The sequence below is a fragment of the Rhincodon typus genome, chromosome 43, assembly GCF_021869965.1.
Source record: "Rhincodon typus isolate 14 chromosome 43, sRhiTyp1.1, whole genome shotgun sequence".
Taxonomy (NCBI): domain Eukaryota; kingdom Metazoa; phylum Chordata; class Chondrichthyes; order Orectolobiformes; family Rhincodontidae; genus Rhincodon; species Rhincodon typus.
The window spans coordinates 6,382,721-6,409,314 of NC_063374.1; the positions used below are offsets into that span (position 1 = coordinate 6,382,721).

The window sequence follows — 26,594 nt, forward strand, 5'->3', positions numbered from 1 at the left end:
TCTGCAGTTTCTGCTATCTCTCTCCAACTCTGAATCAGTGCCTCTTTTGAGTGTAAATTGTTGCTATTGTTTGGAATTCAGCATTCTTGCAATAATCTTGATGAGTACAAAGTGAAAAATGCTTTGAAAGGGTCTCTCTTCAGTGGCCCCTTGCAAATAAAGCTTCTTCTGTGTGCATTAAAATGCTTGAAGAATTGTTCTCAAGGATCTGAGTTTAAATAGAGTCATAGAGATGTACAGCACAGAAACAGACCCTTCGGTCCAACTCGTCCATGCCAACCAGATATCCTGAATTATTCTAGTCCCTTTTGCCAACATTTGGGCCGTATCCCTTTAAACTCTTCATATTCATGTACCCATCCAGATGCCTTTTAATGTTGTAATTGTGCCAGCCTCCATCATTTCTGGCAGCTTATTCTGTACACGCACCACCCTCTGCATGAGAAAGTTGCCGCTGAGGTCCCTTTTACATCTTTCCCCTCTTGCCTTAAACCTATGCCCCCTAGTTTTGGACTCTCCCATCCTGGGAAAAAGACTTTGGCTATTCACCCTATCCATGCCCCTCATGATTTTATAAACCTCTATAAAGTCACCCCTCAACTGAACACCCAAATGGTGTTTATGCGGATTCTCATTGGAAAGTACAGCAAAAGCTTGCCTTTGTGTAGCCCCTTTTGACTCGATAAAACAGCTCAATATCTTTATCAGGCAAAAGAAGGAATTAAGAGGGGTGACTGAACGCTTTCTCAGCGATTGATTGTAAGTAGCAGCTTTACAGAGGAGTGATAGAGACTGAGCATTTTCAGAGATGGAATTCTTGTTGCATATGCACAGCTTGAATGGTGTTTCCCCCACCATTCCAGGCACAAACCAGTGTGCTAATTTTGTTGCTACTGTTTTTTTAAAGCTTGAAGATGAACGGAACGAGAATGTGGCATTGAAGAGAGAGACACAGGGCCTGACAGAGGCACGCAACAATCTAGAGAAAGCACAGCAGAGGCTATGCCACGAGATTCAGGTAAAAGAGGCCCTTGTATGCAGTCTGGAGGGGCAGCTGCTGGCAGCAAAGAAACAGATAGACAAGCTGGAGCAAGAACTAAAAAGGTATTGCCTGGGCTTGTGCCAGCTCATTTGCTGCACTGTTTATCGGGGAGCTATAAATCAATAGTTCACAGATTCGTTTCAGAGTAGATGAAGGCCATTTGGCCCATTGTCTCCACAAATGAGCAGTTCTCCACCTCTTTCCACTGTGACTTTGCACATCATTTTTTTTTCTGAAATAACAAGCTAATCCTCTAAGGATGTCTTGATTGAACCTGCTTCCAACCCACTGTAAGGCACTGCATTCGGACTTTAACTTCTTTGAGAAAACGTTTCTTCTCGTTACTTTGATTTCTTTATCCAGTAACTTGTAAAACTGTGTCCCCATTCTCTATGCTTGTGCAAGTAGAACAGTTTCTTGCTGTCTACTCTTTCCATACTCCTTGTGATTTTGAATACCTCTATCAAATCTCTGATGCTGGGAGCCATTCTTGTACATCTTTTCTGCACTCCCTCCAATGCCTTCACATGCTTTCTAAAATGAGGTGCCCATAACTTATGCAGTCCTCCAGCTGAAGCCAAGCTGTGCCTGATACAAGTTCATTTGACCTGCTTGCTCTTGTACTTTGCACCTCCAATTACAAAGCATTGGATACTACATAATTTATTAACCATGCTGTCAACCTGTCCTGCCACCTTCAATTACTTATCTACATATACACCATTGGTCCTTCTCTTGCATCACTTTTAGAGTTGTACCCTTTATTTTGTAATTTCTCTCGATGTTCTTCCTACTACAATGAAACCTTTCACATTTGGCAAGGGCGGCATGGTGGCTCAGTGGTTAGCACTGCTGTCTCACATTGCCAGGGACCTGGGTTCGATTCCACCCTCAGGTGACTGACTGTGTGGAGTTTGCACATTCTCCCTGTGCCTGCGTGGGTTTCTGCCGGATGCTCCGGTTTCATCCCACAGTCCAAAGATGTGTAGGTTAGTGTGGATTGGCCGTGCTAAATTGCCTGTAGTGTCCAGGAATGTGGGGATTAGGTGGGTTATAGTGGGGTGGGTTGGTGTGGACTTGTTGGGCCGAAGGGCTTGTTTCCACATTGTAGGGATTCTATGATCATTGAATTTCTTCTGCCATTTGTCTGCCCATTCCTCCACTTGCCTTTGTCGTTTTGAAGCTCTGCATCCTTTCCCCCTCACAGTTTGCAATGCTTCCAAGTTTCATATAATTTGTTCATTTTAACATTGGCCAAAGCCTTGGTGTACAAGGAACATTTATTATACATCAGAAAAAGCAAGAGTTCCAACACTTACCACTATGAAGCTCTACTTCAAACCTTCCCCAAGCCTGGAAAAAAAATGGCTTGACCATTTTTTTTTGTTTTGTATTAGTCAGTTAATTTGCATCCATTGTGATTTGTGCCTTTGCTCACAAAGCTGTTGTGTGACACTAACAAATGCCATTTAGAAGTCCATGTACACCACAATAACAACATTGCCTTCATCAGCCATCTGTTGCCTCTTTCAAAAACCAGCAGTTAACTGAACACAGTTTTCTGACTGTGTTCCGTGGAACACAATTCCATGCTGAATTAACCTCCATTCGTCTATCCCAAACTATTGTTTCTGGAAGTTTCTTACCATCCATGTTAAACTGATTGGCTTGTAGTAGTTGCTGTTCTTAGCACTGCACTGAAGAAGGGTCACAGGATCTGAAATTTTAACTCTGATTTCTCTCCACAAATGCTGCCAGACCTGCTGAGTTTTTCCAGCAATTTTTGCTTTTGTCTCTGATTTCCAGCATCTGCAGTTCTTTTGCTTTCATGTTATTACACACATCTGGAGCAGGTGTGACCTGAACCCAAGTTTTCTGGTCCAGAGGTAGTGACATTACCACTGCACTACAAGGGCTCACCCCTGAATCTAAGGAGGACTAAAAACTTAAGGTCAATGCCTCCACAATATCCATATTAAGTACAGACAGCAGGTCTGTATCTCAATTACCTTTTCTTTCACCATGGACTATGTAATTCCTTTGGATAAGTTGGGGGGAAAAGTGGGAATTGAAGACAGCTGAAACGTTTGAATCTAAGCAATGTGAATGTGGCAAGGCTTTTTTAGTGGTGTGTAAACATTTGCAGCCTTCGTACAGAGCTATGAATCAAAGTCTAATGTCAGCAGATATGGAATGTTCTGATGTTTTGCAATTTGTTATCTGGGGCTCAGCTGTTGTGATGTTCTGTTGGTTACATGAAAATGCCATGTCATGGATGAAAACTTCTGTCATTCATTTTCTTTTTCTGACCCGTGACGTTTTTCTCTTTCCTTCCCCCTCTCTCTTCCCCCTCCTTTTTATAGGCTTTTGAAACCAATGTTAGGTGTTAACCTAAACACCTTCCTAATTTCCCTGCACTCTTCTCTTTCCAAGCTTGGTGGTGCATCCTTGCATTGAGGGGCTTTGCTTCTTCATCTCTAGTCTCTTGGCAATAATGGTTTTAAGGGTTTAAAAAGAACTTTTTAATACAAAGTAAAACCATGGAATGCTTTCAGGCTGGAAGCGGAACTTGAGCGAAGTCAAAGGGCCTCAACACCAACAGAATGCCAGCTCCACCTTACTCCAACTAAGATCTATCCTGGGTGTTCCGCGCTCAGCAGGCCTAATGAGGGTGAGTTTCCAGAAAACCTGGTTGGGAGTTCTCTTTTTACTATTCTGGTTTGATCTTGATGTGCCTGGTATAGCTACCAGATAGGAATGTCAACTTTCAGGAAGGAATTGGATAATTATCTGAAGAGAAGGGGCGGCACGGTGTCTCAGTGGTTAGCACTGCTGCCTCACAGCGCCAGGGACCTGGGTTTGACTCCACCCTCGGGTGACTGTCTGTGTGGAGTTTGCACATTCTCCCCGTGTCTGCTTGGGTTTCCTCCAGGTGCTCCGGTTTCCTCCCACAGTCCAAAGATGTGCATGCTAGGTGGATTGGCCACACTAAATTGCCCATAGTGTTCAGGGCTGTGTAGATTAGGTGGGTTATAGCGGGGAGGGTCTGGGTGGGAGGCTTTGAGGTTCGTTGTGGACTTGTTGGGCCGAAGGGCCTGTTTCCACACTGTAGGGATTCTATGATTCTATGAGAAGTGTTCAAGACCACAGGGAAAAGGCAGGAGAGTGGGGACTTGCTGATTAGTTCTTGCAAGAGTCACTACAGACACAATGGGCTGAATGGCTGCCTCCTGTACCATAACCATTGTGACTTTATTTCTTCCTTTTTGGAGAGTGGTGAAGCTCATTTATCGAAATTCTAACTTAACTTTCTCCCATATCCAGTTCTCTTTCGTTTGAATAGGATTCAGCAAAGACAGATGAAACACTACTGGGTTTGTCTTTAGGCTGACCAGTAAGGATTATCATATGCACCATAACCACTTGGCCTGGGTATAAATTTGAGGAATCAAAGTCTCCATTCCTGTCTTTTTATAATTTTATAATTTAACTTTTTTTTTCCAACCTGTTATTATGCACCTCTGGAGCAGGTTGTACTTGAACTCAGGCCTCTCGGTCAAACAGCGGGGACACTACCATTATGCCACAAGATGGTCCTCCTGTCAGTTTATAAGGTTGAACTGCTGCACAGTCCTTGTTATAGTTACCACACTGTTTTTATCTCCATTTTTTGCTTACTTCTCCTGGAGAGGCCAGCATAGCTACTGTCTTTTTTTCGCAGTACTCCAACCCAGGAGACCAGATTGCATGTGGGAGGAATAGATCACTGGCTTCACCATGCTTATTGACTGTAGAAATTATAACTCTAAGAATGGCCTTTTGGGGTCACCGGGCGTATGTCTATTTTCAAACTTATGGAGAGTTTTGATCACTGGTTTGTGACCAAAGTTTGAGATTCTTGACACTTCTTCCCCAGCCCAACACAGGGTTACTGGAACCATTTGTTGATCTTCCAGACTAATGGAGAACACTGTACAGCTTGGATCAGCTCTGGCATACACCTGGTCTGTTTGGTCCAGTTTTCTCAGAAGGGCAGTTAACACTGAAACCACAAGTGAATGAGATGGATGTTCTTCTTAAGTTGTCAAGAACGTGCCTTTATTTTGCTCCTTATACCAGTTGGAAATGAGCATTCCTGGATTAAGAATAGCGTAATCAGAAACATAGCAGCAGTGTTAATCTAATGTTTCACCAAGCTGTTCCTCGGTAGTGTCCTAGGCCCAATTATCTTCAGCTGCTTTATCAATGACCTTCACTCTATCATAAGGCCAGAAATGGAAATGTTTGGTGATTGTTGAACAATCTTCAGCATCATTCACAACTCCTCAGATATTGAAGCAGTCCATGCCCAAATGCAGTAAGACCTTGATAGTATTCAAATTTGGATAGGCAGCTAATATTTGTGCCACAAAGTGCTCAGGCAATGATCATGTCCAACAAGCCAAAATCTGTCCAATGCTCAATGGCATTACCATCACTGAAACCCCATTATCGAGATCCTGGTAGCTACCATTGACCAGAACCTGAACTGGATCAGCCATACAAGAGCAGGTCGGAGGCTTGATGTCCTGCAGCAAGTAACTCCCCTGCTGACTCCTCAGAGCCTCTTCACCATCTATAACACACGTCAGGACTGTGGTGGGATGCTCTCCACTTACCTTGATGAGTGCAGCTCCAACAGCACTCAAGAAGCTTGATATCATTCAGAACAAAACCACTTGTTTGACACCAAAATCACTTCCTCCACCACTGACTTGCAGTAGCAGCCATGTGTACCATCTACAAGTTGCAAGGAGAAATTCACCAAGGCTATATGGACAGCATCTTCCAAACCCATGGCAACAACCATCTAGAAAGACAAGGGAAGCAGATATGTGGATGTGTCGCCTGCCTCCAAGTTCACCTCCAAGCTACTCAATATCCTGACTTGTCTATCGCCGTCCCTTCACTGTTGCTAGTCAAAATCCTGGAATTCACTCCCTAACAACAAATGGACTGTAGTGGTTCAAGGATGCAATGCAACAGGTTTAAAATCCTGGAGCGACCATGAGAACATTGAGTTAGAAATACTGCTCACACATTCAAGTTCTGCCTGGTGACCTTTGGTGAGACAGTAAGATCCCTGTGTGCCTTTGCCAAGCACTAATGACTGCCTAATGTCAACAACCAAATAAATGTCATGTGCCTCATCCCTCCAACCTGTTGTTTACCTGTTGTCTCAGTGCATGGGGTAAAGAATGAAACCTGACACACAGGGTTTAAGAGCACACATTCAGGCTTCTCACTTTATCTGTGACTGACCCTGAGTTATCAGAGTCGTAGAGTTGCACAGCATGGAAACAGACCCTTTGATCTAACTCATCTATGCTGACCACATATCCTAAATTATTCTAGTCCTATTTGCCAGCATTTGGCCCGTATCCCTCTAAACCCTTCCTCTTCATGTACCCATCCAGATGCATTTAAAATGTTTTTATTGTACCACCCTCCACCACTTCATCTGGCAGCTTATTCCATACATGCACCACTCTCTGCATGGAAAGTTGCCCCTTTAGATCCCTTTTCTTTCCCCTCTCACCATAAACCGATGCCCCTACCCTGGGAAAAAGACCTTGGCTATTCATCTTAACCATAATTTTATAAACATCTCTAAGGTCACCCCTCAGCGTCAGATGCTTCAGGGAAAATAGCCCCAGCCTATTCAGCTTCTCCCTGTAGCTCAAACCATCCAGTGCTAGCAACATCCTTGTAAATCTTTTCTGAACCCTTTCAAATTTAACGACATCTTTCCTATAGAGGGAGTTGAGAATTGAGCGCAGTATTCCAAAAGTGGCCTAACCAATGTCCTGTACAGCTGCAATCTGATCTCTGAACCCCTACAATCCCTGCACTAACCAACAAAGGCAAGCATACCAAATGCCTTTTTCACTACACCGTCTACCTGCAACTCTACTTTCAAGTAACAATGAGCTCCTTGTTTGCCAATGCTCCCCAAGCCTACCATTAAGCATATAAGTCCTAACCAAAATGCAACACCTCTCATTTATTTAAATTAAACTCCATCTGCCACTCCTCAGCCCATCTGATCAAGGTCCCGTTGTACCCTGAGATAAGCTTCTTTGCTGTCCACTACTCCATACCTCCTGTGTTTACATCCAAATAATTAATATAAATGAAAAAAAGCAGTGGACCCAGCACTGGTCCTTGCAGCACACTGTTGGTTACAGGCCTCCAGTCTGAAAAACAGCCCTCCACCATCACTCTTTGTCTCCTACCTTCAAGCCAATTTTATATCCATTTGGCTAGCTCTCCTTGGATTCCTTGTGATCTAATCTTGCTAACCAGTCTACCATGCAGAACCTTGGTGAATGCCTTGCTGGAGTCCAATTAAACAACGTCCACCACTCTGTCTTCTTCATCTTCTTTGTCACTTCTTCAAAAAACCTCAATCAAGTTAGTGAAACATGATTTCCCACACACAAAGCCATGTTCACTATCCCTAATCAGTCCTTGCCTTTCCAACTACATGTAAATCCTGTCCCTCAGAATCCCCTCCAACAACTTACCAACCACTGATGTCAGGCTCACTGGTCTATAGTTCCCGGCTTTCCTTTACAAGATTTCTTAAATAATAGCACCACATTAGTCACCCTCCAGTGGATGCCAATCTCCCTCTTCCCCCTTCAATCCTTCCTGTAGCACCTATACCCTGGAACATTAAGTTGCTAGTTCTGCCCTTCCCTCAGCCACCTTTCTGTCATAGCTATGATATCGCAATCCCATGTTCCCAACAATGCCCTGAGTTCATCTGCCTTACCTGTCAGGCCTCTTGCATTGAAATAAATGTAGGTTAATTTATTAATCTTGCCTCGTTCTCCGTCTTGCTCTTGCCTTCTTGACTATTTGACTTGCTCCTCTTTTCAACTGTACCAGTATCAGACTTATCTCTTTTCTCACTATCTCTTTGGGTCCCCTGTACCTCAGTTTAAAGCCACTCAAGTAGCACTAGCAAATATCCCTGCCAATGATCCAAAAGTGCAAATTTCTGCCTCAGCCACCCATTCATCTACTCTATCCTCCTATTCCTACCCTTCACTAGACCATGGCACCAAGAGTAATCCAGATATTACTACCCTCGTGTACCTACTTTTATAACCTGCCTAATTTCCTATATTCTGTCCTTTGAACCTTGTCCCTTTCTCTCCCTGTGTCATTGGTACCAACATGTACAGCAACTTTCCGCTGGTCACTCATCCCTTTGAGAATATTCTGTACCATCTCTGAGACATCCTTGACTCTGGCACCAGGGAGGCAACGCACCATTCTGATGTCTTGCTGTTGGCTGTGAAAATATCTGTCTGTGCCTCTGACTAGAGAGTCCCCTATCACAATTGATTGCTTGGAACCTGACATACCCCTCTTGCAGTGGAGCCAGTCTCAGCACCAGAAACCTGGCTCCCAGTGTTACGTTCCTCTGAGAGCCCATCATCCCCTACATTTTCCAAAACAGCATACTTGTTTGAGATGGGGATAGCCACAGGAGACTCTTGCACTACCTGTTTACCTTTCCTAGAGGTAACATATCTATGTGACTGCTCTTCTGCAGTTTCTTTACGATCCTGAAACTGCCATCCTTTGCACTCCCAGCTCCTGTAAATTCCTCATTGCCTCTAACTACTGCCATAACCGATCCACGCAATCCGATAAGATTCGCAATCAAGCACACCTCCTGCAGACATAACCAGCAGGAACATTTGAAATTCTCCCTAATCACCCACATCCAACAGGAAGAACACATCACTCCACTAAAGGCCATCTCTGCACCTTAAACAGTCTACAGACCCAGAAAAAAGCACAGACTTACTGCTCTTAAAAACATTGCCCTAGGATAACTTAGTACGTGTATTTTATATTTTTTTTAAAAATTAATCGAGGCAAAACTCAGTAAAACTTTTAAATCTATAATAGTGAGTAGGGTAAGGTTTTATTTTAAAAGTTGCTGCTGACTTTTGCATACTTTTTAAGATCATGGAACATACTGTGTTAACTTGACTAGGAAAGAATTGCCATAGTGATTAAAAACAGAAAATTGTAGTTGGACCAGAAGGTTGGCAACTGTGGAGAGAGAGGGATAGTTCAGAACAATGAGGATGCTTCCACCCTGAAGGCATTTGAGTTTTGTTTTAAATATTGATGCTCTTTGAATTTGGTTCCTAGAAAGGACCCATGTTTGCTGAACCATTTCTTCTCTTTGTTTACACCACTGTTTCCCTTAGGCAGGCTATCCAACCCCTGAAAAACTGACTCTTTGAGTCTGCTGCCAGAGAAAGAGGTGGAATTTAGCGTAAATGTCAAGAGCTGACTCGCAGCCTCTGGACTTCCAGGATCTGTTTAAAAATGAGGTGTTTTTTTTTATTGCCGAGATCATGTTTTGCAACGACTTAGTCTGCCAAATGTCTAACCTTCAAGGTTATGCGAAAGGCAGGAGCACTTAATCCAGTGTTTCCTGGGAGTTAAAAGGGCACTTTCTAACTGATACCACCATCACCCAGTGTAGGAGTAGTTTCTTTTATATTCGTTTTATTTAGTTGCTCTTGAGATGTGGGTCTTGCCGGCCCTTGTGAAGGTGGTGGCCCATCCTACTGAAGTTCTGAAGCCTGTGCAACTGTCTCAGTGCTGTAAGGGTAGGAGATCTGAGGAATTTTTGTCCCCGTGATAATGGGCTGGTGTATGTGAATCTGATAGTGTTCCCATTGCATCCATTGCTCCCCTCCTTCTGCGCGGTGGAGGTTTTGAGGGCTTTGTGACATGCTTTCCACAATGCCAAAAAAAATTATAATGTTTACTATCACATTTTGATTTCTAGCTTCAAGACTAGATGAACTGCAAGAAAAATATAACCAGGAGATAGAGGAGAAAAAGCGACTAGTTTCAGAGGTGAAAGCTCTGAAGCTACAGGTTGGTGACACTTGCGCAGTTACATAATGTTGGGTACAGATGGGTTTGACAGATAAGATCAAGGGATGAACAAACAACACACCATATTTGCAATTGGCTGTATTTTACTTCCCCTGTACTGAAAAGGCAGGACAGTGTTTGCAGCACACATGGGCAAGGATTTGGGTTTGGTTTTTTGTTTTCAGTTTGGAACCTTACAAATGTTGAGAGCTGATGAGGACATAGGGATCCCTCTTTCCTCTTGAAGATTGGTAGGCAGATCTTGGGCCATGTTAACAGTCCTCTGACAAGATACTGGAGAATTCACAGCACGTAGAGAGATGTCAGTGTAAGAATGAGAGTGATGCCATTGTAAGAATGGGAGAGACTGGGAAGTTTTTTAAAGAGTATGTTACTTGGCAGGAGTGAGAAACCTTCCTTGAATAGTCTCCAGTCTTCTGGTCCTCCCCTCTGGAACCACTCTTCCCACTTCCATTGTCTTTTCAGCATTTCTTTACCTCTAAGAGCTCTCTTAACATCAGGTTGCTTATCAAGGGAAATAGGGAATGGGCAATAAATACTTGCCAAGCCAGTGCCCCACTTCCCGTGTATAACTGCAAAAAATAATCTCCTCTTCTAATTCCCTCACCTCTCTGTGAAGCATCTTGGATCGTGATATTGCACTGAAGGCTTTATATAAATTTGTTCACAGTGCAAATTGAAGAAAAAAAAGTCCCGCTGGGATTCATTGGCAGTCTTCTGTTCTTTGGCCTCTTCCCTCTTCCAGTGATTAGAATCGCTTGTTTGTGACTACATAAGTAGGCTGCTGAATTGAACTATAATGGAATGAGCTAACTTGGGCTGGAAGTTTTTATTCTTTTTAAGTATCATCTTTAATTACAAAAACTGGTTTTTCTCTCAACACAGAATCGCAGAATCCCTTCAGTGTGAAAGCAGGCTATTTATCCCATCGAGTCCCCACCGACCCTTCAAAGAGCATCCCACCCAAACCCCCCCCCCTGCCCTGTCCCTGTAACACTGAAGATGACGGACCTTGTCAAGTGCTTTAGTAAAGTCCATGTAGACAACATCTACTGCCTTACCCTCATCAATCATCTTTGTCACTTCCTCAAAAACCTCAATCAAGTTTGTGAGACAAGACACTCCCTCCATAAAACTATATGGACTATCCCTAATAATTCTGTTCTCCAAATGCAAGTAAATCGTGTCCCCAAGAATCTTCTCCAGTAATTTCCCTACCAGTAATGTAAGGCTCACTGACCTATAACTTCCCGAATTATCCCTGTTGTCCTTCTTGAACAAAAGAACAACATTGGCTATTCTTCAGTCTTCTGGGGCCACACCTGTGGCAAAAGAGGACACAAAGATCTCTGTCAAGATCTCAGGATCTTATCAAAGTGAATTAAGTTTTATTTTATTTGGTCAAGATTTTCACATTTTGCCTCTGTCCGGTTGCACTGCACGAATGTATCGTTGCAGAAGATTGCCTTAAAGATCCCATTCCCACTTTCCTTCACTCTGTGAAAAATGGGTAGTGGGACCGTTTATTACAGAGTTCCTGTTGCCACTGTATTCTTCAAGTCAGTGCCTTCAGGCTGGGGTGAAGGAGATGCTCTCGACTTCCTCTTCTAAACTCATTCACTAAATGTTCTTTGACCAAGGTTCAACAGTTGCAGTTCAGCAGCAACAAGAGTCACCGAGAAAGTGCTCCACAGCAGATTAGAGCCTCCACGTTTTCGTGGCAGCAAGAGGGAACGCCAACTCGGGTGCCTGAGAGTCCTGTTGGGCGAGGATCACCTTCCTCTGTGTTTCCATGGGAACAGGCAAGGTCCCCTCTGTACTACAATTCCAGAAGCCAGAAACAGAATGACAACAAAGCCAGTACCCTTGGATTGGAGCCCAGGAGTGGCCACCTCGGTCCCCTTGAGGTGTCTGCAAACGCTGACGTGCAGGACTTGAGGAAAGAAAACCAAGGTACCGTGATATTCTGGTGTTTTTGCATGTTGTTTAGATTTCTGCTGTCTCCTTTTTATCGTGCAGATTCCACCACATTCCTGTTCAGCCAGTCTGGCAATCCATGTACTTGACATTTACAGAAAGAAGGTGCAGTTATCTCGTCTCTCATATTGAGACTTGTGGAAAGTAGCCCTCTGGGAAAAGATCAGATTGGAATATAATTCAATGATAATGGCAGGAAATGCTGGAAAATGCCCACTCAGCAAGTCAAGTAGCATCGTTAGAGAGAGGGAAATAATTAACATTCAACAGCATGAAAATGGTAACATTTTCAAACAGGTCGTTAAGCATGTGTAGAGTCCAGGAAATGTGGTTTACAGGGGGATGGGGTGTGGGGAATAAGAGGGAAGTATATAATGGTGTGGTGGGCAACTCAGAAGGGTGCAATAACAGAACAAAATACTGAAGCGAAAGATGCTTCCAAAAAGGTGTTAATGATGAGAGAGAGCCATTACTGCCTGCTGTCTGAGCAAATGGGAGTCACTGGGGGGAAGGGGTTGCGAGGTGATGGGGCAGACGCTGGATTTCTTATGTGGGGGAATGTTGAGCGAAAGTGGGAGGGATGTTAGTCTTCAAAGAGTGGAACAGTATCTGGGCTGCCCCTCACTTCTCTAGATTTCTTCAGCAGAGCTTTTTTTTAAAATATATATTCTTATTACTTGACTTGGAAGCTTGGATTTTGTGAGAATTAATTCCAAGATGATATTTTGCAGAGATGGAATCAAAGGTAGACAGGGCGGTGAAGAAGGTGTTTGGTACACTTGTCTTCATTGGTCAGTGCATTGAATATAGGAGTTGGGATGTAATGTTGCAGTTGTACAGAACATTGGTTAGGCTACTTTTGGAATACTGTATTCAATTCTGCTCTCCCTGCCGTGGGAAAGATGTTGTGAAACTTGAAAGGGTGCAGGAAAGATTTACAAGGAAATTTTCTGGAGTTGGAGGGTTTGAGCTGTAAGGAGAGGGCTATTTTCCTTGGAGTGTCGGAGGCAGAAGGGTGGCCTTATTGAGGTTTATAAAACCATGAGGGGTATGGATAGGGTAAATAGCTTTTTTTTTCCGTCCCAGGGTAGGGGAGTCCAAAACTAGAGGGGCATAGGTTTAAGGTGAGAGGGAAAAGATTTAAAAGGGGCCTAAGGGGCAACGTTTTCACACAGAGGGTGGTGGGTACATGGAACGAACTGCCAGAGGAAGTAAGGAGGGTACAATTACAACATTTTAAAAGCATCTGGATTGGTATATGAATAGGAGGGGTTTGGAGGGATATGGGCCAAATGCTAGCAAATGGGACTAGATTAATATAGGATATTTGGGTGGCATGGACAAGTTGGACTGCAAAGTCTATTTCTGTGCTGTACAACTCTGACTATGTGAACTGAAGTAAGAGTGAAACTGTGTACATAGTACATAAACAGTTGGGTGTGTGAACAAGATGTGTTGATAGTGAAGGAGTGCTGGTGATTCAGAGACGCTAATGCCCACAGGCATTTGATAAGACATCACACAAAAAGTCAGTTGGCAAAATACAGGCTCAGAGTTGAGGGTAATCTATTACTCTGGATAGAGAATTGATTAATTTACAGAAAACAGTGGGCATAAATCGGCCTTCTTTTAAGTTGGCATCTTGTAGGTGATTAGTTGAGTGTCTCAAGAATGAGTGATGGAGACCTCAGCTTTATATAATCTATGCTAATGCCTTGGCCAAAGAGATCATGGGCACTATATTTCAGTTGCTGATAATACAAAGCTACATGAAGTGTAAGCTATTAGTGGCTGCAGAGAGAGAGACAGGTTAAGTGAATTGTGAAAAAGAAAGTAAATATCTGACGCAGAGTCATCTAGGCTCAACGTTAGCTTGATCTCTATTCATGGATGATGTCTGAGCTGCTGTGATCTCCAGCATTTGTTGTTTTCAGCAAAGTAAACGTGTTGATTGCTGGAAGATTGGAGTGCAAGAGTAAGGGTCTTGCTTAAATTGTTACAAGGCTTTGGTCTGACTACACCTGGATTGCTGTGTATTTAAAGAATGCTTTCCATCGGAGAAAATTCAGTGAAGATTCACGAGATTAGTCCCTGGAATTAAACGGTTGTCTTATGATGAGATTTTGACTAAGTTGGGGATTCGAGAATGAGAGGTAATCTCATTGAAATATTGAAGATTCTGAAGGGGATTGATAGGGTAGACACTGAGAGGTGGTTCGTACTGGCTGGTGAATCTAGAACATGAGGGCAAAGTCTCAGGATAAGGGGCCACTTATTTAGGATTGAGATGAGAACTTTCTTGCTCAAAGGGTTATGTGTCTCTAAACAATACAGCATCCAGAATCCTCTTTTGGAATAAAAAAAAAGTCAATATGTTTAAGGCTGAGATAAGTGGGTTTTTAGAATCTCAGGAATCTAGAGGTGTTCGGAGTAGGCAGGAAAGTGGAGTTCAAGATTAACCTGGTTGTGTTAAATGGCAGAGCAGGCTTAATGGGCCAAATGGTTTATTTCTGCTGCTACCTCTTGTGTTCTTGTAAACTTTTATTATATTTTAATATGAAAAGCAAGTTTCAGTAGGTCATAACTGCTGTTTTGTCGTGTGCAAAATTCTTTGTTTGCTGTCATTTGCAGTGCTGCAGAGTACCATGTCTGAGCTGGAGGTTTGGGTTCAGTCCCAAGAGAAAGAGATTAAAAATCACCTGAACAAGTTGCAGGAGGTGCAGTCACATCTGGAGAAATCCAGAGCAGAGCTGGCAATGAAAGAACAAGCTTTGAGTAAGAGCAGAGATGACCTAATGAGAGCAACCATGCAGCAAGAGCAAAACAACAACAAGGTTTGACCTCCCTTTGGGATTTGAGCTATACTTAACTGAGTTGCCTTACAGCATGAGGTTGGAGCACAGAACTCTTAGCATAAAGCGCAGTGGGGTAAAGTGAATGGCTGATGAAAATGATTAAATGCTGGGCTTCCGCCTCTGTGGCCTGGATTCGACACTAGTCTACGCTTGATGGAATGAGCATTTTCTCCACATTTGTGGACACAACTTAAGTTGGGTTGAGTTGCTTTATTTTCACAAAGTAGGAGGGAGTTCTACTCTGCACTTAGCCTATTCAGCTGAGGAGGTTTCATAGGACAGTATAAAGGGAACTTTACTCTGTCTAACTCTGTGCTGTATATGTTCCGGGAGTGTTTTGTGGGACTTTACTTTCAGTTAAATGGGGTTCAACTGTTGACCTGGTTCCACTGAAAGTGGATGGGGCTTTACTTTCAGTTTAAAAGAATAGAGAGAGCTTTTCTGTTTGTAACCTTATGTTGTACCTATCCTGGGAGAGTTTGAGGATGGTGTAGAGGAAACTTTTTTTTCTTTGTTACAGTGCATTATTGAAAGGGTATTCTTTATCTATGACGAATATTTCTCTTGCACCTGACTACACAAAATGTTTTTTTTTTAAATCTTGTATGTGCCGAAATGGCTTGGCTATTAGAGAATGAAGTTGGTGATTTTTTTTTATATTTTGTCTTGCTAGTGTGCAGTGCTGGAGCAGAAGCTGAAGCAGGTTTCTGAGGAGCTGAGCTGTCAGAGGCAGAATGCAGAAAGTGTTCGACGCCTGATGGAACAAAAGTCTAAGGACAAGGAGAAAGAACACCAGCAGGTTAGAATAAATAGTTTAGTGTAGAGTGAGAGTAGTCTGTACAAATGCATTCTCTCATCCTTCCGTTACCTATTACCGCACTGTCTTGCTGTGTATTGGAGTTGTCTCCAGCTCACACTTTCTTTGGACTACCTCATTCTTTACAAATTCCACTTGAGATGTGAGAATCGATTTAAATGGCGTTCAACTGTTGGCCTGGTTCCACAGGCACCAGCAGTTCTCATGCAGAAAGTGGGCCTGTAAAAATGTGGGTGGAACAGCCAAGGCTCATGCTCTTAAACAACACTTCTAGTACTTTGCAGCATTCTATGGTGGTTGGGAGCAGGCGTCCGGCTGGTTTCTCGCTCCTAATCCAGAGGTGCATTTCTGGAGTCCCAGCTGCTACACGCTGAGATTGGGTTTCTCGCAACAGAATGGACTAAGTGGCGCAAGGCCTGTGTGAAGGTGTACACTGGATTACTAACAAAGCTCAAGGACGTGTCTTATTGCTATTGGTAACTTTGCTTTATCACATGATTAAAATGCGATGTGCCAGTACACGAGAACTATTGTGTTAGTCAGCACTAATCGTGGAAATATTAACCGATGAATGACTATAATTTTCAACTCTCTACCTATTAGGAGCTGTCCGATCAGCAACTTGCGTATCGTAACCTCGAACATCAATGCAAGCAAGAGAAAAACCAACTAAACCAGGAGATCCAGAAGCTCAAGAACGAGCATCTGGCTTTACAATCTACAATCGATAAAGTAAGCGAAGCTAATGTGATATAGAAATCCCATGTCCACCATAGAGTCATACTGCACGGAAACAGACCCTTTGGTCTATCCAGCCCATGCCGAACATAATCCTGATCTGAACGAGTCCTGCCTGCCTGCTTCTTGCCTGTATACCTCCAAACCTTTCCTGTTCATGTACTTACCTAAGTGTCTCTTAAATGTCCTAACTGTGCCTGCATCCACCACTTCCTCAGGAAGTTCATTCCACACACGATCTACCCTTTTTTTTTTCAAAAAAAGTTTGCCCTTTGTGTCTTTTTAAAAATCTCTCTACTCTCACCTTAAAAATATGGTCCCAGTCTTGAAATCCTCCATCCTAGGGAAAAGGCACCTACCATTAACCCTATCTGTACTCCTCATGATTTTATAAACCTCAATAAAGTCACCTCTCAACCTCCTGCGCTCCAGACCAGATTGATTCTGTGATGGTTTAAAGAAGGAATTTCATTCAGTATTGGGGTCAGTTTTTTATGATAAAGCCTACATTTTAAAGTGCAAGTTTGCTCAACAAAAGGAGCTTCCATCAACATGGTTGTTTTACTTGTGATTATACTTTTTGCTGAGGTTGAGGAGACTGCGGCTGGTGGCTCAGTGGTTAGCACTGCTGTCTCACAGCACCAGGGACCCAGGTTCGATTCCAGCCTCAGGCGACTGTCTGTGCGGTGTTTACACATTCTCCCCTTGTCTGCATGGGTTTCCTTCGGGTGCTCCGGTTTCCTCTCTGTCACAAAGATGTGCAGGTTAGGTGGATTGGCCGTGCAAAATTGCCCATAGTGCCTAGGGTGGGAAATGCAGGGATAGGGTAAGGGTTGGGTATGGGTGGGATGCTCTTCGAAGGGTTGGTGTGGACTCAATGGGCCAAATAGCCTGCTTCCATACTGTAGGGATTCTATGATTCTATGACCTTGAGTGGAGGCTGTTGTGTACTGTAAGAACAAGATTACTGAAACAACCTGTTCCTTTGCTGTACATTTCTCTGTGATCCTTCAATGGCACTTAATAGAGAGCACAGCTTTGTGCGGAACTGTGGATCAGCCTCCATCCTGACCTAGGCTTGATTTTTATGAAATCTAACGGCCACATTCCCACCCTGTATAACCCATGTTCTATTCAATAGAAAGTAAAAGAGAGGAAGCAAGATCTCGTGAAAAATGTTTGCTGGATTCATTCTGATTTGTTGATAAATGATCTGGATGAAATTACTTGGGACATCTCAAATCTTGTAGATGCCCCTGATCTTGGTTAAAGATTTTCTGGGCTGGGTGGTTCTACATTTGTCGGGATGGTTCTTATGAGCTAATGTCACTTCTTTTTTGACAGATGGCAGCACAGAGACAGCAGGTGGACAGAGAGTTGGCAGAAGTCAAAGCTAATTTTCACTCCGCAGAAAAGGAATTAGCGACTTACCAAAGAAAAGGGGAGACTCTGCAGAAAAGTCTCCAGGTGATGTTTATCATGGATATTGCTGTATTTTAACAAACCTGCCTTTTCAATGGTAATTGCAACTTGTCTATTTCTCATGTTCCCTGCTATGGAATATGAAAACTGGATATGCCAATTAACCCCTGGAATCAGTTACACCATGCGTAGCAGCATGGGAACAAGAGTAGGCTATTCAGCCTGTCAAGCCTGCTTCACCATTCAACATAGATTATAGCTGTTCATCTACTTCAGTGCACTATCCCTTGTAGTTACTGGTGTCCAGAAACCTGTCAGCTCCCTGTCTTGAATATGCTTCATGACTGATTGAGTTCCACAGCCCTCTGAGGTAAAAAATTACAAAGTTTCACCATCTTCTGTATGAACAGATTCCTCCTCCTCTCAGTATTATGTGGCCTGTCCCGAGATTACTTCCGCAGGTCTCTGCCTCCCTTGGTGGCCTCCCGGCCTGGCGTGGCGGCCTTCCCGTCCATTGTACAGCCTCCCTGCATGGCGTCCTCATCCACTGTGGCGGTCTGATGCGATCTCCCAGTCTCATGATCCCCAAAGTGAAGCCCGGTGCCAGTCTGGAGCGAAGGATCCGGTGCAGACTGAAGGCTAGATGCCAGCGTGATATGGGTTGGAAAGATGCTGTTCTGGACTTTTATTTCTGCAATGCTGGGCATATTATGTCTATTTTCTAAGATCTTGTAACTAAAGAGGCTGTACCTGGGTACCTTTGTACCTAAGATAGCAAAGTATGAACTTTTCACTGCACTCATTGCATATATCTAACAATAAAGCTAATTCATTCATTCACATACTAGCCAGGGAAATATCTGATCTATGTCCACCCTGTCACATCCTGTAAGAATTTTAAGTTTCAATGTACTCAGATCCACTCACAATGAAATCAACATACTATTTGCCTTTCTAATCGCTTGATGTGACTTCAGTTCAATCAGATCTGTGACTTTAATCTGCAGGTTTGCCTTTGCCCTGATATGTTATAGTTTACGAAAACCTGTCAATCTCAGATTAAAAGTGAACAATTCATCAAACATCGTTGTAAAGAGTTCCAAGTCCTGCCACCCTTGCAGTAGAAATGTTGTTTAACGTCACTCCTGAAAGGACTGGCTCTGAATTTTAAACTATGTACTGTATGCGTAGGCTTTCCGGACAATGTAAATACTTTCTCTTCTATCTGTTCCCCTTTTGATGTTATGGAACATCAATCCAATCACCCCTTCTAAATCCAATCCTCATTTGTGAAATTGCACTTGGGTCAAGCCTGCCCCCTATATTTCCAATAAGTTTTTAAGGGGTCCGGATGAAAATTAGGTCGGAAGGAGAAACAGAAATGATCTGGCAAGCCGGCAGCCTTCATGACTTGATCCAAGATCAAAGTGTAGGTTCATAGTTCCTTGAAAGTGGAGTCGCAGGTAGACAGGGTAGTGAAGAAAGCATTTGGTGCATTTGCCTTTATTGAACATTACATTGAGTATGGGAGTTGGGATTTATTGTCAAATGTACCGAAGTACAGTGAGAAGCTTTGTTTACAAGCGGTACAGGCAGAACATCGTAAGCAAGGATGTACAAATCAAAAAGACTCAAAGGCATACTGGTTACATTGCACAGGGCATGCACAAGGTGAGATCAATATTAGCAAGATCAGCATTATTTGAGGCTAGAGAGTCCATTCGTCAGTGGCTGGGAAGAAGCTGTTCCTGAACCTGTTGGTGCGTGTGTTCAGGCTTCTGTATCTTCTGCCTGAAGGAAGAGGTTGTAGGAGATCATTACTGGATTGCGATGGATCTTTGTTGTTGACAGCCTTTCCGTAGCAGCGAGCCATGTACATAGAGTCCATGGTTGGAAGGTTGGCTTCCGTGATGGTCTGGGCTGTGCACACCACCATCTGTAGCTTCTCACGGTTCTAGGCAAAGCAGTTGCCATACCAGGCTGTTACGCACCAGGACAGTATGCTTTCAATGGTGAATCTGCAGAAGAGATCACATTGCAGCTGTATAGGACATTTGGTTAAGCCATTTTTTGAATACGGTGTTCAGTTCTGGTCTCCCTGCTATAGGAAAGATGTTGTGAAACTTGAAAGGGTGCACAAAAGATTTACAAGGATGTTGCCAGGGTCGGAGGGTTTGAGTGATAGGGAGAGGATGATTATACTGGGGCTGCTTTCCCTGGAGCTTCGGAGGCTGAAGGCTGACGTTTATTGAAGTTTATAAAATCATGAAGAGCATGGATAGAGGTGAACAACCAAGGTTTTACCCCCAGGGTAGGAGAGTTCAAAAGTAGGGGGCATAGGTTTAATGTGAATGGGGAAACTTTTTCCCGCAGAGGGTGGTGCGTATATGGAATGACCTGCCAGGGGAAGTAGTGGAGGCTGGTACAACATTTAACAGGCATCTGGAGGGACATAGGAATAGGAAGGGTTTGGAGGGATATGGGCCAAATGCTGGCAATTAGGACTAGATTAATTTATCATATCTGGTTGGCATGGATAAATTGGACCAAAGGGTCTGTTTCCATGCTGTTCACCTCTCTGACTACATGCGCTGGCGTATAATTTCTCCAGTGTTTCTTTAACATCTAGGTGTTGGGGTAAAGATTATTGTAGGTTTATCATCAGTTTTATTCACTTTTCTTTTTGTGACTTTCTCTCCCATCTTTCAGGAAGCACTGGAGGCGAAAGACCGCTTTGGTACCTGGCAGGACCAAAGCACTCAAAGAATCATGCACCTGGAAGCACAGCTGAAAAAGCTGCAGAAAGAACTGGCTCTGAGTCAGAAATTGAGAGAAGGAGCTAAAAGTGAGTCTATTACTCAAAAAATGCCCTAATTGTTGTAGTTCTTAATGTCTTATGCTCCCCAGTAAAATTAAGTAAGTCTTGTCTTATCAGTGATTTAAGAGTGTCAACTCCTGGCCCTTCACAGTGGTTCGCACTGCTGCCTCACAACACCAGGGACCTGGGTTCAATTCTACCCTCTGGTAACTGTGTGGAGTTTGCACGTTCTCCCTGTGTCTGCACGGGTTTCCTCCGGGTGCTCTGGTTTCCTCCCACAGTCCAAAGATGTGCAGGTTAGGGTGAATTGGTTATGCTAAATTGCCCATAGTGTTCAGGGATTTGTACATTAGGAGGGTTATAGGGGGATGGGTATGGGTGGGTGCTCTGAGGGTCTCTGTGGACTTGTTGGGCCGAAGGGCCTGTTTCCACACTGTAGGGATTCTATGATCTATGAACTCAACATGAGTGACTGATGAACTAAATTCCTGTCATTTTAATAGGCAAAATGTGGGCTTTCTGGTTGGCGCTTGCTCCGTGAGTGCTGGTACTGAAAGTCTTGACCAGCGCCATCATTTTGGAGGTTTTGCATTGGGATAGAACAGGATGGATTTTGTGAATGGGTACAAGCTGAGCTGTCTGTGTTTTGCACCCACTTGCCCATTAACATGCTGACTCTATCTGGCTTTGTGTGACTGGAGCCGAGTCCACAGTGTGAGTGAGCCTTTGTCGGTGGGAGAAATGGTGCGTGAGCAGATTTTTAATTGCAGTAGGCTGAATCATGACTTGTGTACTTACCAATGAACAATGCACTCGTGAAATCTCTATGTACAGAGACACTGCTCGATTGTTGTATCATTTGGGCTTTTGGCCCAGATTTCACTATATAGTGCCATGGATGTAAGAAACATAGAAAATAGGAACAAGAGTAGGCTATTTACCCATTCATGTCTGCTCTGCCGTAATGTGATCATAGCTGATTATCCAACTGAGTACCCTGCTCCAGCTTTAGCCTGTTACCCTTTGATGGCTTTAGCTCTAAAGACAGACTATATCTATCTCCCTCTTGAAAACGTTTATGCTTTGGCCTCAGCAGAGTAAGGACTTGTGATTGTGATAATATGTGCCTTTAAGAGGAATTTGTCTATCCTGGTTCTATTGAAAGGTGGTGCCGAGGTGATTGTTCTGTGGAAAGCAGAGTAAATCGCTTTGGGTTTTTTCTTCTTACATTAGACAAAAGAAGCACGAGTGGGCAGAGTCAGACTCTCACAGGCCCAGGGTTTTTGGCTTTGCTTTCAGTCGTTGAAGTTGGGGTTTTTGGAATTGAAGCTGCTAAATACAGCCCCTTCTCTGTTGCTGTGCAAAAGCTGGAGTTCTTTCTTAGCTGCTAAAGTCATTGTGTCGGTGTTCCTTCTTCTGGACAAGGGGAAATAGCAAGTGAGGGAAATTTGTTTTGCTGAATTTGCCTTTCCCAAGGGTGTGTTTATGGGATGCTGCTATATTGGAACAGTTGGTGAGTGGTGGTTAAAAATAATGAATTATTTTGTTTAAGTATTTTGATAGATTAGAGTAGAGTTATGCCCATTCTTCTTCTTTTTGTTTGTATTTTAATTATGAAATAAGAATAAAGTGTGTTTTGCTTAAAGCCTAGTAGTTTGATCCATTGAATCACACCTGGAATCAGCACCTTACATTTGCCTTTAAATAAGCTAAAAGTTAGGGTCTAGGCTGTCTCCTTGATATGTTTTGAGGGAATTTGGACTGTTCCATAACATGATAATCCACTGGTTTTTGCTTTTTTGACAGTGTGCATAGTTAACATCACCATTACAAACTTAGCGAAGTTGAATTTTGTTTTTTTTTTAAATTTTAGCGGAGAACCTGGCTCTTGTATCCAAACTTTACGATCTTCAAAAGAAACTGGATTGTGCATTTCAACCTGACTCCAGGAGCATGGGACTGTCACCAGTGGTGTGCGAGTTGAACAGAAGTGATGGGAATGAGATCAACAAGTGTGATGTAGGCGAAGAGCAAGACAACCGTCAATCAAAAGATGAGCAACCTGATAAAGCAGGAATGGTTGTGGGATTGTCGCTGAAAGCCGACGAAATGTTGGACTGGACAGAAGGAAGTCGACTTGGAGAATTGGAGCTGCCAATGAAGCCTGTTAACTTGGACCAAGACAGTGGCACCAATCTGGAAGGAGATCCAAATTTAAACATTGAAGTAACATCTGAAGTTGTGCAAAGTGGAATATCGACAGAATCCCACAGATTGGAAGAAGCAAGGAATGTCCTTCCAGGTCCTGAGGAGAATGTGGCATCACGACTTCAGGAATTCAACAAAGAGACCGAGAAGGAATTCAAAGCAGATGGGGTGGAAAATACAGTTGTGCCCAGAGGGCCTGTAGAGAAAGATGAGGGGACAATTGACTTGCTTGATAAACCAATTACCGTGTCTGTATGTCTAAGAGAATGTGAGATAGAATTGGATGCAGTAAAGTCAGAAAAGCAGATGTTACAGCAGGAGCTGGATGATGTGAAGCAAACACTTGATAGTAAAGTGATTGAAAGCCAGAAAAATCAGCAAACTATTGCGGAGCTGAGACGGAAGCTAAAGAAGGCAACGCAAAGAAGCACTGCAGAGACTGAGCACTCCACTCCGCTGGTTACTTTACAGGCAGGACAGATCAATGCCCTGGAAAAAGACCTGAAGCATGAGAGAGTCAAGGTGGCAAGGCTGCAAGAGACCAGTAAGTTGCTGGAGCTGGAGTGCAGTAAAATCTCGGATTTAACGAGATTGATTGATGGCCATATGAGACCAAATGTGGATGAAATTCAGATTCTGCAAAATGCTGCATCTAAGAAGATACACCGGCTTGAACAAGAAATAGTGGATCTTGACAGCGAAAAGAGCTACATCGAGGAAATCATAAAAGAAAGCAGTGGGGCACTTATTGTTGCTGATGAGAGCCGTGGCCCTCCCTTGGAAAATCTACAACACCAAGATGCTGAAAACCTTGAGGTTAACGAGACCTCTCCCAATCATCTGGATTGTGACTCGGGAGAAGCACTGGAAGAGAAACTGACTGAGGAGAGAAATCTTTCTATGAAAGTCGTCAAGGCGGGCAACGTGAGTAGCTACGAGAGAGACAGTCGAGAGCTCTTCCTGGAACACTTGAAGCGCAAAGTTGCTGAGCAACTTGAGTTTGACAAGCAGTCACTGGAACATTTAAAACAACTAGGTGAACTTAAGAAAAAATGTCAAGAGCTGACCACCGAGAAGGAGCAAGAGGAAAAAGCCAAAAGACAGGCTGAGGAAAAACTTGACAGTCTACAGTTGAGAATTCACAGGGAAACGCAGCAGTTAACAGTAGCGCTGGAAATCCAAAGTAAGAACATTGAGGGTCTTCTCCTGAGCATGGAAGAGAAGGACCAGACCATTTCGGTTTTGAATGGACGCCTGCAAGATACTTTCAATGTTCTGTCATGCCTTCAAAAAGAGAATTGTGAGCTGAAAACCAACTTGAAGATGGTTTTGCAGTCCAAGCAGAAGTATGCTGACAATGCAGTTTTACCTAGGGCTGCCGTGCTGGAGCAAACCAGTGATGGGTCGCTTCCTCAGGGCAATCCAAGCTGGAGTGAAAGTGGCAATATGCTGCCGATGCAAAACTTGGGATTGGGTGAGCAAGCTGCCATAATAAATGGAGGAGTGGTACCTGTTGATGAAACGGTTCAAAATTCTGAGCCCGGTCACTGTGAAAATGCCTTTGGTACTCTGCTTCTGTCTGAAAAGCAATCATTTTTGGCTCTGGAGCATCAATGTGAAGAAGCAGACGTGCCCTCTGATGTGTCAGAACTGAAAGACGATCCTGATATACGGGTTCAGCAGAACACACTTTGCTGCCAAAACCTGTTTAATCCAATGTCGGCTGTACCGAGAGAACAGAGGGTAAGTTCTGTTCCATCTACAAGGCCACCCTCAGATGCACCTGTGGTGACCTCAGCAGTTGATTCTGCGCATCAGGATATAACTGAGCTGCCACAGGATATTGAAAACCAAAGGCAACTTGTGGAACTGAATTCTGCCATCATTCCTCTGCTCAATGTTGCCCAGCATTCGCAGAACTTCTGGCACTCCAATGGCTTGCACGGGGCGATTGGTACCTTGCAGAAGGAGTTGTCGGCCTTGCGTATCAAGCGGTTTTATGATGAAACTGAAACACTAATCGAGGAGGGAGCAACAGAAATTGCTGACTCTAAGCTTGCTCTTGCTTTTGAAGGAAAGAAGCCGGTTGACGAATTGAGAACAGAGGAAGAGCTGATTGAAGAAGTGGAAAGGGTAATAGGCAGGTTGACTGATGCCTTAAACATTTCAGAAGAGGAGCTCAAAGAAACAAAGGAATTGAACCAACAAATGGTCAGCAATTTGAACAAGGAATTAAATCTCTTGCGTTCAAAATGTACTATTCTGGAACAAGAAAAGGAGCAGCTTTGTTTGGAAGTTCAAGAAGCCCAGGAGGCAGCTGGTGACCAGCTGGCTGCGAAAGAAGACTTGATGAGTGCAATCCAATCCAGTGAGGCCAGGCTTAGAGCAAGTACCGAAGAGAAGAACCGCCTGAAGCAAGAGTTGAAGGCTCTGCGCGATTGGAAGCAGAAGGTTCTGGAAGGTGTCGCTGGCTCGGAATCTCGGCAGGAAAGTGGCCAGGGAGAACCATGTGTAATGCGGGAGTCTGTACTCGAGATGAGCAACCAGATCCAGCAACTAGAAGAAGAAAGCGAGACTCTGAAAAACACAGTTGAAATTGCAAAGTACTCCCAGAAACAGCTCCAGGAAGAATTGGAGACAATCCAGTCTGAAAAGTCAGTACTACAAAATCAGGTGCTGTACACGTCTATTTTTCTCCTGTTTATTTTCCCGGTTTCTTTTCCTGCAGGTGCCAAATACCACAGGACTGTGACTTGTGTTACATGTGCTGGTCACTTGGCCTCTCAAGCCCGCTCTGGTTTCAGTAAGATTTCAGCTGATCTAATTGCTCCATATTCCCATCTGCCTACAATAACCTTTCCAGTTTTCTCACCCCCTCCTTGCTTATCAAGAACCTATTTATCTTTAAAAATATTCAAAGATTATGCTCCCACTATCTTTTGAGGAAAGTGTACCAAAGGCTGAATAATTCCAGGCAGGTAGCAATGTGGAGGTAGGATTCTGACTGATATCAGTTCCTCTACATTAGGGTCAAGGTCAGAAGTCACATGACACCAGATTATAGTCCAACAGGTTCATCTGAAATCCCAAGCCCTCGAGCGCCGCTCCCTCGACAGGTGAAGTGAAGAGATGAACATAGACACAGAATCCACAGGCTGAGAGACCAAAAGATTGCACAAGTGGTATGAGTGGAGTGATGACAGGCTGAACAACAAGTCTCCGCAGGCGATCAAAAGCATCAGACGACGTGAGCAAAGTGTCAGCAGCCATACAGCAAGTGAAGGGATGACTTGTTAATGTCTGCCATCTTGGGTCCTTTAGCACCGTCAGAGAGACCGAGGCTGGCGCACGTGGAGACACAGAGAGGCATCTCCCGTACTCAGGATGGCAGACATTAAAGCATTGTCTCTTCACTTGCTGCTTGGCTGTTGACAATTTGCCCTTGTCGTCTGGTGCTTCTGACTGCCTGCGGAGACTTGTTTGGCCTGTTGACACTCCAATCATACCATTTGTGCAACCTTTTTGGTCTCTGTGCCTGTGTGCTTCGCTTCGCTTTGCCTGGCGAGGGAGCAGGGCTCTGATGATGGATTGTGATTTCAGATGAACCTGTTGGGACTGTAACCTGGTGTCATGCGACTTCTGACCTTGTCCACCCCGTTCCAACACCGGCACCTCCACATCAGGCTTACATTAGGAGAGGATGATAGTTCAGCAGCCTAACTCCTCTGTTGAACATTG

At 43.7% G+C, this 26,594-nt stretch overlaps 1 protein-coding gene across 2 annotated transcripts in view; it reads left to right on the plus strand.

The window, feature by feature from the left end:
* si:dkeyp-115e12.6 (centromere protein F) overlaps positions 1-26,594 on the plus strand; it is a 43,987-nt gene that overhangs the window by 9,595 nt on the left and 7,798 nt on the right. For both annotated transcript variants that reach the window (XM_048619698.1, XM_020534951.2), the window contains exons 3-12: positions 908-1,104; positions 3,598-3,713; positions 9,909-10,000; positions 11,662-11,974; positions 14,630-14,832; positions 15,527-15,652; positions 16,274-16,402; positions 17,753-17,875; positions 20,540-20,675; positions 22,522-25,529. In XM_048619698.1, coding sequence (XP_048475655.1) covers positions 908-1,104; positions 3,598-3,713; positions 9,909-10,000; positions 11,662-11,974; positions 14,630-14,832; positions 15,527-15,652; positions 16,274-16,402; positions 17,753-17,875; positions 20,540-20,675; positions 22,522-25,529 — 4,443 coding nt within the window. The remainder of the gene's footprint in view (positions 1-907; positions 1,105-3,597; positions 3,714-9,908; positions 10,001-11,661; positions 11,975-14,629; positions 14,833-15,526; positions 15,653-16,273; positions 16,403-17,752; positions 17,876-20,539; positions 20,676-22,521; positions 25,530-26,594) is intronic.